Raw genomic sequence first — 16,860 nt, forward strand, 5'->3', positions numbered from 1 at the left:
AGCAAAACACATTCACAGAAAAGCAGGAATAGTCATACTTACATCTCACAAAACAGATTTCAAGATAACAAAGGTAACAAACGACCAAGATGAATGTTTTATACTAATAAAGAGTAGTGACCACAGCAACCTTGGTTCAGATCTGAGTCACGGCACCAAGAAAGAAGAAGAAAAAATAATAATAAAGGGTACACTAACATCAAGAAGACATAACACTTCTCAATACACACTGAGTGGCCAGATTATTATGATCTCTGAACGCATAATAATCTGGCCACTCAGTGTATATCCTATATAATAAAAGGCTAATATGCAAACTGTCCCCTCGACCAGGAGTTTGACCAGCAGGCAGGCCAGCCAACCGCCCATGTCCCCTCTCCCTGGCCAGGCTGGCCGGACCCCACCCATGCACGAATTCATGCACCGGGCCTGCTAATATATAAACACACATACATATACACACTGAGTGGCCAGATTATTATGCATTCAGAGATCATAATAATCTGGCCACTCAGTGTATATGCACCCAATCAAGAAGCACCAAAATATATAAAGCAACTACAAACAAAACTAAAGGGAGAAAAAAAGTTAAAGACAGTACCTGGAAACCTTTTCTGATTTATTTAGAATAAAGCCCAGATATTCTATTTTTGAAAAGCTTCCTAGGATTGAGAATTGCCTAGAATAGCAGTTCTCAAAACCTTGGAACTTGTTAAACATTCACAGTACTGAACTAGCACCCCTGGGGGTGGGGCCCAGAAACTCTGTTTTACCACACCCTCCATGTGATTCTGATGCCCACTCAAATTTGAAGCCACTGACCCAGACTATGAGCTTCTACATTCTGTATATCCAGCTCCTATAGTCCCACAAAACCTAGCAAATTGCTTTATGCATTGTCATACCTCAATAAATGCTTGCTCAATTTAATTTGACAGTGAATGATAAGGCAGAAATGAGCACTGGGGCACTTGGAGATGATTACTCTAAAGGTACCAGCTAAAGCATCACTCTGACTTTCTAAAGTAAATAAAATATTTATTTTAAAAGCAATAAAGAAAGTCAGATTACTCAGGTTAGTAAAAGCACTGTTGTCCCAAAAGGGATCTTATCAGCTTACAGTTTATTAAGTCACTGTCTATTGAAAATATGCAATAACTTATGTAAGCTATTGGACTAGTAGTTAAAAATTAATTCTGTGGTTCTGGGAAGCAATGCACAGCCATTAAAAAGCCATGCTGTGTGTATCATGAAAGATCTGCTTAGAAAACACAGCATTCATATGGCGGTGATGTGGCCCAGATTTGATGAGGATGGCCAGATTTCAGAAGAACACCTTCTAGGTAGCATCTGGAAAATAAGATGCCTATAAAGAGAATGAGCTGATCAATTTACCTACTGAATAGAAAATGAAACAAATAAATCCATTTTTATGCAACCGTTTCCTATCTTGAGAAGTTAAACTGTTGAAGTTACTCTAGGATGGAGGATCTAGTCCCAGCCTCACCACATGCCTTTTCTAATTGGCATCCTGAAAGACTACAGAAAAGGGTGTTGCTTTGGTATTGTTGACTTAAAGGTTATCTAGCACAGAGAGGCAGAGGAGGATTCATCTTCAAAATTCACCTATTTATTGAAAGCCCATGGAGTGCCTGGGCAATTAACAATTCCTACCACCTCTAGCTGTTCCCTATGTGAGAAGGCTCCGAACTCGTCTTACAAATTGCTCTTTTGAAGATCAAAGGGAAGCTGAATGTGTCTGTGTGTGCGCTCCATGAGACTGTAATTTAATGGAATTTTTAGAGAAGGCTTGCTGGCAGTGTTTGGATGACAGCCCTGGGGCAGAGGATTCAGGGGAGCTTGGCCACTCTTCCCTTTGGAGCGTCTTCCCTGTCTTTAATTGGCACCTCATTAGAAATTAATGAAAATGACATCCTCTGTTCTTCCTGCTCTAGGCATCGAATGCTACAAAAAGGCCCATCACAATTCATAACACATTCAATTTATATAGCAATGGCTCTTAAGCATTATTTATGAGATGTGAATTTCTTGTCAGCAGTTAATGACCTGTACAAAATTGAAGGGGAATGGAAAAAAAATTGTGAATATATATATATATATATATATGAACATTTTCTGCAGTGGAGAAGTGTGCTGTTTGAGTTCAAACTACGTTCCTGAGTCGTCACTTTCAGTAGTGAATAACTGCCCCACCTCCCCCCATAAAACCTTTCAGAGCAGTTAAATGTCTCTCTAACACTCCATGCATCCTCAAGGAAATAACCACACAACTCACCCTTTCCTGGAGAGATCCAAGCAGACAGGTAGGAGGAACACAAGAGCTATTTGTCAAAGACAGTCCCAGAGGTGTATGTTCCCATTGCTGTCCTTCATCTTTTGAAATGTGGCAGTTGACTCAGACATTTTTCTGGGCACAGAAGTGTAATGCTCTCAGTGGGCCAAATGGAATTCCTGGCTCTCTCTGGGAAGGCTACATCCAGAGGGACTGCAGAAAGCTCAAAACTTTCTTCCCCACCAGAAAAATCTAATCTCTCCATAAGCAGGTCCTCAGAATTGAGCATAAGCCAAGGGACTACGTATTATATCCTTTAAAAAGAATGCACGTCTTTTGCCAAACCAATAGGCACTCAGAAATCAGCCTCCAATCCCAAGAGGTGAAGAGCACAGCAGAGTAATCCACGCTTACCAGAGACAATCAAGTTGGCTTCACTTAGAAGCATGTGATGTATTTCTTGATTTTTTTTTTTTTTTCCAGCAGTGAGAAGACCTTAGGAAAATAGGTGGTCTGCATCCAAGCTGAAGGGTAACCTGGGAGACTTGGTTACAAGTCTCAGGGCTAAACTGGGAACTCTTACTGCTTGCCTGACAAGGAGAGGAGGTATTATGACAGAGGCAAGATGGAACACGCAAGGACCAACTGCTTGATACACTAAGGCAAATCCTTTTTAGTACCCAGGATTCAGTTACTTTCCAGAAGGAAAAATGAACATTAAGGTACAGGAAAATCTCATGATTCTAATTTAGGAACAACCAAAGGTCTGTGTTATAGAAGCAACAGGCAAAAATGGTCAGGTAGATTTTGCAACACTGGTAATGAACTGAACTGCTGAAACCCCCCAATAGTTCACATGAAGACCAAAGCAAAAAGGGCATGACAAAAAATCGAACTCTTGCCGAAACCGGTTTGTCTCAGTGGATAGAGCGTCGGCCTGCGGACTGAAGGGTCCCGGGTTCGATTCCGGTCAAGGGCATGTACCTTGGTTGTGGGCACATCCCCAGTGGGAGGTGTGCAGGAGGTAGCTGATCGATGTTTCTCTCTCATCGATGTTTCTAGCTCTCTATCCCTCTCCCTTCCTCTCTGTAAAATATCAGTAAAATATATTTAAAAAAACAAAATCGAACTCTGCAATATGGGCAAAGGTGGTTAGCCATCAGGCCCCAGAGTTTCCTTAGCTAACCATGGTATTCCCTCCTTACCTCATCAAGAATTTAAATTACCTGGGAGGGTTGATCCAGGAGCAGTCTATAAATAAAATTCTGGGCTCACCTGGGCCATGCCACATGCATGAACACAACTGAAGTGTGAAAGCTCTGCTGACAGCATCTGCCTCCACCTCTTACCCAGCCCTCCTCTTTATACTTTCACACAAGCATTTAGGAGAAAACAAAATGCCAATCTAGAAATAAAAACTTGTCCATTGACACCTAGACTCCCCATGTTGCCATTAAATGTCCCCATTTCTGCAGTTGAATATATGCTTCTGATCTTGTTATTCCCCCTTTCCCCCCCACCACACACACAAGTGTGCATCAGGCAGAAACAGGAGTTCCAAGTCAGTTTCCATGAGAAGCTGGTACTCCCTTGTTTCCTTCTCATTTACAACAGGGCAGAAGATTGAGGGACAAGAGCAGCAACAGCTACATCTTTAGAAGATAAAGGACTTGGAGTGCCTATAACTTTCTAGCTGCTGAGAGAACCATCTAGTCCTGGTTGCCAGAGTCAGTACTTGTAGAATAGCTATGACTATCCCAGGGGTGAAAGGAAGCTTCTTAAGCTCATTCCTAAGGACAACGATATAGAATTCTCAGAGGCGAGACCTAGGCCTCAAAGTTGGCCTGATGACAGCTCTGTCCCATACAACAGTTTGGTAATATTAAGCTTTAAAATTGAGAAATAGGAACAGGGACTAAAAGACTCTTAAGTCGGCCTAAATGCTGCAGCTATACAATTATGTGTGGTTGAAGGGAGAGGAATGATTGGTCTAAGTTTTGTTTTACTGTGGGTACGCATAAAGTTTTTAAAAATACATCTCTGTGCAGCAATTCTAAGAGTTGGTATTACACTGGATAGATAATATAGAAGAAGAGGCTACTTCAAAGGGTTAACTGACAAATTATGGTTCAAAGAAAATAATTTTCTAATCAAACTAATTTAAAAAGGATATGGGAGAAGAAATCTTCCATTTATTACACATAGTAAAAGGCTCATTCAAAATTAATTTACTATCTGAATTTTATAGTACATATATCCCAGAATTTGGCTGGTTTGGTTAATTTCTAAATAAGTCATCAATGAGAAAGAATCAGAGTAATCAATGGGAAGATGTTAAAGCAGTAAGCAATGACAATGCAACTCTGAAGACATGTGACAAAATAGTTGGGAGGGCGGTGTTTTTGCTTCTTTGTATGTGCTTAGAACTAAAAATCCTCTACTCCTGATGTCTCAAACTCTAAACGATTGCTTTCAGGGAGGTTTCCAGAAGAAGAACAAAGGAGTTCAGACTCTTAGAATAATTTCCAAAGCTATGCCAGGGACATAGTCTCCGTTATGTCACTGTGGGAGATGCTTACCACAGCGGCACGATCCCAGTTCCTGCTGTACCAGCTCCAGTTTGGTTTGGCACTGGAAGCACCGACGTCGACTCTTCTGTTTAGATCGGCTGGTTTCCTCGGATCGTTCAGTGTTCTCCAGTAGTCGTGGCCGTTTCACTGGCGAAGCCTCATTCTCAGACTGTGAATCTGACCAAAACAACACATTTGGGGGTCAGGGTTAGTGCTTGGCCTGGCAAGCACAGCAATTAATGTGCTCCAGGCATTCTGACCAGGCTACTGCCCCTTTCCAGGAATTGGATCTGTGTAAGCAACAGCCAGCTCTGACTGGCCTGGTTTCTACTCCACAAAGTGTGACAAGCATGAACCTTCAGGGCTGACTTCTAATGAGCTAGATCTGAACCAGGAGAGGAGAGTGGGGTGGCTCCACAAAAATCTGTTGTTTTTAATAATGGCTGACTCTATGAGACCATTCAAACTGGTAATTCTTTAGAAAAGGGACTTCTTTATATTGCCATGTTTAGCATAACTCCATACTTAAAGCCAGTGTTTTGATGGGTGATCTATAATCTTTTCTAGCAAAAATACTCATGTTTTTACTCCTAAACAGACAAGAATCAGTTTCTAATATTGGAAATTATTTCAACTATATTCAGAGTTAAGGAGTGTATCCCTGCTTGTTTATCAAAGAGCTGCCCCAGGGCCTCAGTTGTGGAGTGGTACAGAGGCAACACTTGGTACCACAACACACCCTAGGGTTGGTGCCAAATTGGCAGGTGGAGGGAGGCGTAACGTGACAACTTTTATTTCACATGACTTTAAAAAAGTAACTAAAATGCAATAAAGTTCATGTTATAGGCAGGCTGTTAATAACTCTTGCCTTCCAAAAAACGGCAGCACTTGGGGGCTCTGTGCTCCTGGAAGTGCCCCCACTGCATACTGAGGATGCACCTCTTGCCAAGGTTCTGAAGTGGTTTGTGCTAAGCACCTCTGGAAGGGAATCTCTTGGATGATCTTCCTCAAAACAGATCCAGATCCTACCACTTCTCACCCCTCCACCACCTCCAACACTGGTCCAATTCATCACCATCTCACCCAGCTGCTTAACTGGTCTCCCTGCTCACCTCCTTACAGTAGATTCTCCACACAACAGCCAAGTGATCCAGTTCAAAATCAAGTTAGAATTACTTCACTTCCTCGCCTGAAACCCTCTCATAGCTCCCCTTCTCAGAATAAAAGTTCAAGATTCTTACCTGAGACCCTCAAAAGTCGCTGCCTGATGTGCCGTCCTCTCATCTCTCTCACCTCATCTCCTGCTGCTCTCTCCCTCTCCTCTATCCACACAGGCCTCCTCATTGTCTCTTACCTCAGAGCCTTTGCACTTTCTGCTCCCTTTGTCTGGAACACTCTTCACCCAGATCTATATGGGATCTAACCTCTTTTAAGTCACATTTCTTTTTTAAATTTCTTTTTAAATTACAGTTGACATACAACATTATGTTTCAGGTGTAGTGATTAGACATTTATATAACTTACAAAGTGAGCACCCTTTTCAATGAAGTCTTCTCTGATCACCCTATCTAGACCGCTCTTGTCCCCCCTTCCCTAGCATTTCCCTTTTATTCCTCCATAGCACTTTTAACATTATCTCCCAGGAGAATATAAACTCCTGGAGGGCAGGAAGTTTCACCTGCTTTGTTCACTAATGTGTCCTCCATGCCTACAACTCAATATATATTTCTTGAATGACTGAATCTTCTCCTATGCAGTCCTGATTTTCTATTTAAAGTGGCTCTAGTGAGAAGCAGCAGCCGGTTGGATGCATTTCAATGAAGGCTGTCTGCATCCCTTTCCCCAGCCTCCCTCTGTGTGAAGAAGATGCTGCATTTCATCAGAGAGCACTCACTAGTCCCGATAGTGACGATGGTGACAGTTCGCTCACAGCCCCCCAGCCCATGGCACTGTGCATTGACTTACGGAAGTGTAAGGCACGCACTATTCTTAGCAATTGTAAACTTCATTTTTCATCTCATTTAGTTCTTCCTGTCCTACATGACATTTTCCCCAACTACAAACCAACTAAACAAGGCCTTTGATGAAAACAATTGAAAGCAAGTTCAGCCTATTTCCAAGCTCTGCTGAGAGAAGCTGTCCAAACCCAGTCAGTGTGATGACTGAGGCAGGTACAGACACACCAGGCCCCCTCCCTTTCCCCTACAAGAGCAACAAGCAACAATCTAAATGTAAATCATTACAAAGCAGCCAGCCAAAAGGAATTCACCTTGCATGAGCCACACTGCTCTTCGGGGGGCCTTTTTCACAAACCAGCAATGGCACTATTTGTATTAATGACCCTATTTAGACACCCCCCAATTTTTGGCAACAAAAAGAGAAAATTCTAGAATAAAAGCTATAACAACAACAAAAAAATGATATTTGTTCTGAGACAAGGTCCTAAATCTGGAACATCCTTAAAAGAAATTACCCCTCAACCCCGGTGGGCAGGGTGGAGAAGAGAAGGGCCCACCTAAGAAGGGGAGGCAGTTGAATCCTTGGCATTTATTAATATTGTTAAAATTTAAAAGGCCCTGACATGATGCCAGCACACCTCTAACTTAAAAGAGGCGTGCTCAGACCACAAGCCTGTCATTCACATTGCTATCTGATAAAACTGATATGCAGAGCTCACAAAGCCAATTTTCACATGAATCTGTCCCAAACTGTCAAATTTGCTGTCTACCTGCATAGCACCATCTCCATTTCTAAAGCAAACCTTTGCTACAAGAAGACAATTTTCTTTCAATGTGGCAATGCTATCCATAGATATTTTTTTAATAAGCCAGGGAATGATATATGAAGAACATATTTTAAACTGTATGATTCCTAAGAATGGGAGACAGAATTCATATTGACATAATTATAATCATTATTGATCATCACCAAACAACCCACTTAATAGGGCCCCCCAAACCTAATCTCTTTTCTTCTCATTTCCCACCTTATCTGGCCAGTGAACATTCAATAACAAAACTAAGGACTAAGTCTGCTTGATCTAATGCTGAAATATTCTTTTATCTACTTGACATTATAGATAAAGACTACTAGTTATTTGTTCTGGTAGGCAGGAGGCCTGGGATATTCCTGAAATAATGGGTCCTAAGGGAGGTTTCTGATGCTGCCAAGAGTGTCTGGCTGCACTGCCAGCACTAGCCGGCCCTCGGAGAGTCAATGTCCCAGCAGCGCACAAGTCTCAGACCAAAGGCATCATCATATAGAAAATCTGAGCCATGAGAAGAGTCCTCCCATGATCCTAAACCAAGATGCACACATTGTTTACCAGAATGTTATTTTTTAAAATCAAGGAGCTGTCCCTAGACATTAAGAGATCCATAACTTTTACGCTTGGAATATGTCCAATTAACCTTCTTTACTCAGTCCAGAGTCTATTAAATGGAAAGGAATCCTGTGCCCTCTAATGCCCTTACCACAAAGAGGGAGGGAGAATAAACTCCCTAAATGGTTTACCATCACCATCCTCCACTCGGTGACATCCAGGGAGGTGACTGTGTTATGCATCACTTCTTGGTGAAGCAAACCATTCCTTGGCATTTTCTCACAAGCTAACCTGCTGTTTCAATTAGAAGTTAATGAAATAAAGAACGGTCTACAGGATCATCATCATGTCTGCATAAGAAATTTACATCTCCTCTGCTAATTGTTTAATGAAACTTTGTACCATGGGGTGAGTTGCCTAAATAAGAGAAACAGATGTCCAGGGCAAGGATTCTAATTACATAATAATGAACTAAATAATTCAACTATTCAATTATAAATTTTATGTCCATTTAAGAAAGATACAAACATAGTCACACTAAAGGAATACTCATCTACAGTCCATATTTGAATAAATCCAACTCTGATTCTTTACTTTTTGCTCACAAACATAATTTCTGTTACCCTGCAGCACTTTTAATTTCCTCGACAACGACAGAAAACACCTAACAGTCTACTTGCTTAATCTGAACTTGGGCAGTAAGGGTTAAATATGGAGAGAAAAGTGAACAGAAATAACTCTTACATGCAGCTTTAACTGTCAGAAAAAAACAAGTCCTTGCAAGGAGCATGCTCATTAGCAGCAGGCGGAGCTGTAGTGGCAAGCTAGAAACTGTCCCCACCCCAGGAATTATGAGTGATTTCTAATTAAGATCTTTCATAAAGGGCCAGCAAAGCACATTTTCCCCCAGTATGCTTTTTCTTGAGAATGTAATCTAGTCTGTATATACCCACACAAGAGCTGCCACAATCCCATGCCAGATTCATAGTTCTTGGTACTTACCAGACCCTTTCTTCCTCTGCCTAAATTTAACAGAATGAGAATAATATCATATCAGGTCTTCTAGACAAAGGAATGTCTGATCAAGAATTATAATGTGATTAACCTAGAAAGAAAAATCTTAGAAAAAGTATTTTACCTATGAATTCCCTAGATTTGAAGGTAGCTTGTGCTTAATTTGTGACAGAGAAACAAGCACAGTGATTTTATTTAAAACACATTAATCTTCTGAAGAGAGCAATTCTTCTAATTGTACTTTCCTACCAAATCGCTGAAAATAGTGTTAAGACTTAATTCAGAAACAGTTTAACTGGAAAGCTTGACTGGAGACAACAAACAGAGCTATTTCTTTTAAAATTCTGTTTTGTCTCTGACAGAAATTCACATTTGTCCCTTACTGTCACTTTTCTTGTCTTTATTACTCATGTTCTCTCCCAGAAATTTCCAAATAAATTGTGTCAGGCCTGTCAGAGTTGAATCCCCATCTCTCTTAATCTCCCGTCACTGTGCAGCTGGCAGCCCGCACACCGGGGCTGCTAACTGACTGTGGCCTTCTGACACCTCAGGTGGGCTCTCAGCCCTTGGCACAGTCAATCCTCAGAGATTAGGAGAGTAGGAGAAGCACCATGGCAACAAAGAGAAGGGAGCCTTCTTCTATTCACTTCACCCACACCTTCCCTCACTTCTAAGAAAGAAAGATGAATCTGTTTAATCTCAGGCTCTATGACAGCTTTTGAGGTACTCAATCAGTTTTTTTAGAACCTATCACAGTCTCCTGACAGATTGACATTTATGATCCCAACAGCCTGTGCAAACATCAGTAAGAGCAATAATTAATGAACCCGCACACATCACTGCTGTCTTGCCTTTGTCCACTTTTAAGGAGCTTAAGCTGTAAAACCTCTGTCCATGAGAAGCACCACACTCTCACTGAAAAATGAAAAGCCTTTAAAAAAATCTGTTTTATAGGTACTTTTACTCTGTGTTTCTCCTCATGCTTTGTTTTCAGAGTTTATGCAGGGATTAGATTCACCTTCTCGTGGCATTTTACTGTGTGTCATGAAAAACTTTAGGAGAGAAAACTCCCTCATTATCCATTAAAAACTCCCCCTCCCCACTTTATTCAACTGGAATTTCCCTCTCCTTTCCTATCTTTCTAATGGCCTTTAAACAATTTGGAATAACATACCTGTCAACAGCTATTACATGGACAAAGAGAGAAGTTCAAGTCTTTGGAAGAGGTTGGTTATTAAAGTGTGGAAAATGCCTTCATTTTCACTTGATATGGTGATGAACCTAGCATGAAATACACCTAGGATGCTATGTCGGAAATTAGCAATTTTCAATCTCCTGGCACATACAGACTAATTACTACAATTTTGCGGCACACTAAAAAAATATTTTTTGACGATTTGACAAAAAAATAGGTATAACTTTGATTCATTCACACAGGATGGCTATTGTTGTTTTGGCTCTTATCATTTTTTAATTTGACAACCTAAGAGAAAAGAAGTCAGTGCCCCTGACTAAATAGCCAGGTATTGCATGTTTTAAAAATTCTTGTGGCACACCAGTGTGCCACAGCACACCGATTGAAAATTCCTGTCTTAGATCGTAACTATTTCAAAGGTCAGTTGTTCTCAAGCTGCCAGGCAGTATTATCCTTAACATTAGTCTCTGTCTTCTCCTTCCATCTCCACCCCAAAACCCCAGGTTCTTTTCTCTGGCTCCTTCCTAGGCCAAATATATCCAAGGGAGATATCCTAGGGAGGTCTCCTTCTCTGTCACAACCTCAAGGCTGAAAGCAGACCTCTGACTCTTCTTCCCTGCTGGGAACACAAGATTGGTAGACCTGGGGTATATCTATCTCTACCTCTATCTCTATGTCAGTAGAGCTGACTATCTTGGGAGTGCACCTAAACTTTTGGGGTCTCTGTTCTCCTCAGTATGCTCAAAAGACATGGCATCAGAAACCTTCCTGGGGGTAACTATATCATCTACTCATCTGATTTTGGTCCTCATGATAGCAATGCAAAAGCTGCTTTTGTAGGGACATTTCTGGTTGGAAGAGAGTTTAAAGGACAGCAGCACCACAATGAGCCATGACGGGTACCCTCCAGGAGATGGGCATCCACATATCCCAAAAGCATGTTTTAAAGACTGGGATCAGATTTGTCACTTCCTCTCAGTCCATCTTCCCCCTCTGATTCCTGCTATAAAAGTAGCTGAAAGCTGATTCTGGTGGCACATATTGACACCAGAAAAAAGTGATTATGAAGTCATCAAAAGATCCAGTAGAAGCAGCTAATGTGCTGTGGGGAGAACAGCTCTCCATTAAATAAAACAATCTTTAAAATCATGGTACCGGAGCCCAACAGTTACAAAGGAAGTGTTTTTTCCCTCAACTTTTCTTTCTCTCTACTCTGCCTGCCTTTTTTGTTTTTCTTGCCTATTGTACTGGGTTGGCTTTCTAGTATGATATGAATAGGAGTGTTGATAGGACATCTTTGCCTTGTTTCCAACCTCAGGAGGAAAGTACTCAGCCTTCATCCAACTTATTTAAAACTTACTTTGGCTCTTATCATTTTTTAAATTTGACAACCTAAGGGAAAAGAAGTCAGTGCCCCTGACTAAATAGCCAGGTTCAAATAATCTATATCTTTATATATAAAAGCCTAAGTGACTGAACAACCAGTCGCTATGATGCGCACTGACCACCAGGGGGCATATGCTCAACATGGGAGCTGTTCCCTGGTGGTCAGTGCACTCCCACAGAGGGAGCGCCGCTCAGCTGACCAACAGGCAAGCGCAGCTGCAGAGGTGTGGGCCTCTCCCACCTCCGCAGCAGTGCTACGAGCGGCAGCGGCAGGCGCAGTGGGGCCAGGATAACAGCTGGGAGTGGCGCAGTACCCAGCCTGCGGGATTGGGCCGAAACCAGCAGTCTGACATCCCCCGAGAGGTCTCAAATTGCAAGAGGGCGCAGGCCAGGCTGAGGGACCCCCACTAGTGCACGAATCTGTGCACTGGGCCTCTAGTAGTACAATAAATACCTGTGTACACTCCATTCAGATTCAACAACTGTTAACAATGTCACATTACTTTATCTTTCCCCTCCCTATTTATACGTTCTTCCCACTGAACCATCTAAAAATAAGATGCAAACATCAAAATACTTCATATATACACATCTAAATATATGGGTATTTCCTTACATAACCAAAATATTACACCTAATAAAATTAAGACTAATAATCCAATGTCATTCTGTCTGTATCCAAATTATCTCCATTGTTTTCAAAGGCATGTCCTACCAAGTTTCATGTGTTACATTTGAATCTTACGTCTAAGTCTCTCAATATAGAACAGTAAATGCCCCTCAAACTGTTCCTTACTTTTTTCTTTCCTTCATTCAAATGACATGGACTTTTTGAATAGTCCTGGTTAGTTTTCCTGTGGAATGTACCACACCCTGGATTCTTTTTCTTCCTACCACATCTACCTATTTACTTTAATAGCATCATTTAACTTATAAGGAAGGAGTTGTACATCTCTTCTGCTCCATATCCAAGACCAGAAATGAAAGCTTCCAGCAAGCACCTGAGAAACCTACATGGTAGGAGGGTTGGCACAAGTAGGGCAGGTGAAGAAGACCCAGTATTGTGTAATCAGCCAAGTTCCCACTGCACCTTGGCAGTGGGGGGCGGGGGGCGGGGGGGATGCTGTTTCTCTAATTGCCTTCACTGCACCCCCACCAGGTACTGGACATCAGAATAGCATTTATCTGTGCCTTGACAAGGAATACATGCTTAGGCATGCATGAGGAGATGAGCTAGCTATTGGTGGGTTAGCCCATGAATTCTTATAGACTAATGGCATTATCTGTGACTAAAGTTGGTCCCAAAAAGCCACAAGTCATTCCTCCAATTATCTCCTTTCCAATGGCTTCTTGGCCTTTTTCTGATTTCCCTTCCCCTCCTGACTTACTCTCCGGTGTTGCTAATTGTTGCTAGAAGACACCTCTTCATTGCTGAATCGTTCAACTCTAAAATTCTTCCTCATTTTAAACCAAAGGAAAAAATGTTCACCAGAATTAAAAAAACACACAAAACAACAAACCACATAAAGCAAATACCCAGGAAGGTTCATTTGCAAAAATAATCACAATCTTATTAAGTAAAATAATAGCCTCAGTTAATATAATCTAATTTATTTAGGCCTCTAGATTAGTGACCACTCTATTCAGGAACATAACAAAAGTCAACATTTCATTAATTATTTCCCAAGTGCCCACTGTGTGCCAGACACTGGATTTTGAACTCTCAAATCAGAACTGCGCATGGCAGTGATCTCTCCCCTCAAGGGGATCATAACCCAAAGGGAAACACATAGCCCTGCCAGCGTGGCTCAGTGGTTGAATGTCAAACTATGAACCTGGAGGTGATGGTTCGATTCCTGGTCAGTGCAAATACCCAGATTGTGGGCTCGATCCCCAGTGTGTGGTGTGCAGGGGGCAGCTGATCAATGATTCTCTCTCACCATTGATGTTTCTCTCTCTCTCTCTTCCTCTCCCTTCCTCTCTGAAATCAATAAAAATATATTTTAAAAACAAAAGGGAGGAGAAACCAAGATGGCGGCATAGGTAAACACCTAAACTGCTGCCTCGCACAACAATTTCAAAACTACAACTAAAAGACAGAACGGACACCATCCAGAACCGCAGGAAAGCTGACTGAGTGAAAATTCTACAACTAGAAGGATAGAGAAAAGCTCACAGAGAATTGGAGGTACGGCAAAGGGTCTTTGTGCGCCCAGAGAGGAAGGGCGGCTGAGAGCCTGGCTGACTTTCTCTGGCGGAAGGGGGAAGGGAGCCCCCGACCGCACAGAACCCCAGTTCTGACTGCACTGAACACCTGTTCCGGGCGAGCCCCTGGGGACCCACGCTCTTGTGGGGGGAGTCTGGACTCTCAGGCGGAGACTCGGGAGCCGGGGAAGGCGGAGGACTGAAAGTCTGCTCGCGCCAGTGCGCACAAAGGCTGCGGAGGCTGCCACAGGCTTTCCCTAGCGGAAGGGAGTGAGAGGCTCCTGACGGCACTGAACTCCAGTTCTGACTGAAGTGAGCCCCAGTTCTGACTGCAGTGAACCCCAGTTCCAGGCGAGCCCCTGGGGACCCACGCTCTTGTGGGGGGAGTCTGGACTCTCGGGCGGAGACTCAGGAGCCAGGGAAGGCGGAGGACTGAAAGTCCGCTCGCACCAGTGCGCACAAAGGCTGCGGAGGCTGCCACAGGCTTTCCCTAGCAGAAGGGAGTGAGAGGCTACTGACGGCACTGAACTCCAGTTCTGACTGAAGTGAGCCCCAGTTCTGACTGCAGTGAACCCCAGTTCCAGGCGAGCCCCTGGGGACCCACGCTCTTGTGGGGGGAGTCTGGACTCTCGGGCGGAGACTCAGGAGCCGGGGAAGGCGGAGGACTGAAAGTCCGCTCGCGCCAGTGCGCACAAAGGCTGCGGAGGCTGCCACAGGCTTTCCCTAGCAGAAGGGAGTGAGAGGCTACTGACGGCACTGAACTCCAGTTCTGACTGAAGTGAGCCCCAGTTCTGACTGCAGTGAACCCCAGTTCCAGGTGAGCCCCTGGGGACCCACGCTCTTGTGGGGGGAGTCTGGACTCTCGGGCGGAGAATCGGGAGCCGGGAAAGCAGAGGACTGAAGGCACACACGTGCGCGCAAGGGCAAGGCTGACGGGAAGCCAAGACTGAGACTCCACCCCATCCAAGCTGAGCACAGAGGCTATTGCAATTTGGCAAGCCTAATCCTATAAGGCTGTCTCCAGCACCGGACTTCTCCCAGCATAGACACAGCTGATCTTTACAGCCAACAGGCCTGGAGGTCAATTCTTCCCAGTGATACCAACAACAATAAAGACTTAATTACAACAAGGCTGTACACACAGTCCACAAAGGTGTGCACCAAGAGTGTCCACCTCAGGTTAACTGGGGAGGCAGACCCACTGGGCCAAATTGGAAACCTAGCACACAAATCTACCAACTCAGGGAAGCAGTGAAAATGCGGCGTCTAAGAATCAGATCACAAACAAAAGAAATGGAGGAAAACAAACGACTGGATATAGAATTCAAAACCACGGTTATAAGGCTTTTTAAGAATATCCTAGAAAAGGCCGATAAATATAACGAGACCCTCGAAGATATGAAAAAGGACCAACTAGAAATTAAACATACACTGACTGAAATAAAAAATATTATACAGAGACCCAAAAACAGACAAGAGGAACACAAAAATCAAGTCAAAGAATTGAATTACAAAGAAGCAAAAAACACTCAACCGAAAAAGCAAAAAGCAAAAAAAAAAATCCAAAAAGTTGAAGATAATGTAAGAAGACTCTGGGACAACTTCAAGCGTACCAACATCAGAATTATGGGGGTGCCAGAAGAAGAGAGAGAGCAAGATACTGAAAACCTATTTGAAGAAATAATGACAGAAAACTTCCCCCACCTGGTGAAAGAAATAGACTTACAAGTCCAGGAAGCCCACAGAACCCCAAACAAAAGGAATCCAAAGAGGACTACACCAAGACACATCATAATTAAAATGCCAAGAGCAAAAGACAAAGAGAGAATATTAAAAGCAGCAAGAGAAAAACAGATAGTTACCTACAAGGGAGCACCCATACGACTGTCAGCTGACTTTTCAACAGAAACTATGCAGGCCAGACGGGAGTGGCAAGAAATTTTCAATGTGATGAATAGCAAGAACCTACAACCAAGATTACTCTACCCAGCAAAGCTATCATTCAGAATTGAAGGGCAGATAAAGAGTTTCACAGACAAGAAAAAGCTAAAGGAGTTCATCACCACCAAACCAGTATTATATGAAATGCTGAAAGGTATTCTTAAAAAAGAGGAAGAAGAAAAAAGGAAAGATAAAAATTATGAACAACAAATACATATCTATCAACAAGTGAACCTAAAAATCAAGTGAATTAAAAACCTGAGGAACAGAATAATCTGGTGAATATAATAGAATCAGGGGCATAGAAAGGGAGTGGACTGATAATTCTCAGGGGGAAAGGGGTATGGGGGGGTTCATAAAGAGACTGGACAAAAATCATACACCTATGGATGAGGACAGTGGGGGGTAGGTAAGGGCAGAAGGTGGGGTGGGAAATGGGTGGAGGGGAGCTATGGGGGAAAAAAGGAGAAATAATTGTAATCTGAATAAAGATTTATTTAAATAAAAAAAAAAGAAAAAAAAAAGGGAAAAGACATATCCTATATAATAAAAGGCTAATATGCAAATTGACCAAACAGTGGAATGACCAGTTGCTATGACATGCACCACCAGGGGCAGACACTCAATGCAGGAGTTGCCCCCTGGTGGTCAGAAGCTGGGCTCACAGCTGGCAAACGCAGCGGTGGTGGCAGGCTCCCACCTCCGTGGCAGCGCTAAGTATGTTTGACTTGATGGCTTGGAGCTGGCCTAAGCCATCAGTTGGACATCCCCCAAGGGCTCCTGGACTGCGAGAGGGCGCAGGCTGGGCTGAGGGACCCCCCTCCCCTCCCGGGTGTGGGAATTTTGTGCACTGGGCCTCTTGTATACAAATAAACTTACAGCATAGTAAGTAGCATACTAATATATGAACAGAATGCTAAGAGCACAAAATAAG

At 42.9% G+C, this 16,860-nt stretch overlaps 1 protein-coding gene across 1 annotated transcript in view; it reads right to left on the reverse strand.

Annotated features, from left to right (window-relative positions):
* ZFAND3 (zinc finger AN1-type containing 3) overlaps window positions 1-16,860 on the reverse strand; it is a 390,067-nt gene that overhangs the window by 47,885 nt on the left and 325,322 nt on the right. Inside the window, exon 5 of the mRNA XM_080665255.1 lies at window positions 4,873-5,040. Coding sequence (XP_080521381.1) covers window positions 4,873-5,040 — 168 coding nt within the window. The remainder of the gene's footprint in view (window positions 1-4,872; window positions 5,041-16,860) is intronic.

The sequence above is a fragment of the Plecotus auritus genome, assembly GCF_963455305.1.
Source record: "Plecotus auritus genome assembly, chromosome: 4".
Lineage (NCBI taxonomy): Eukaryota > Metazoa > Chordata > Mammalia > Chiroptera > Vespertilionidae > Plecotus > Plecotus auritus.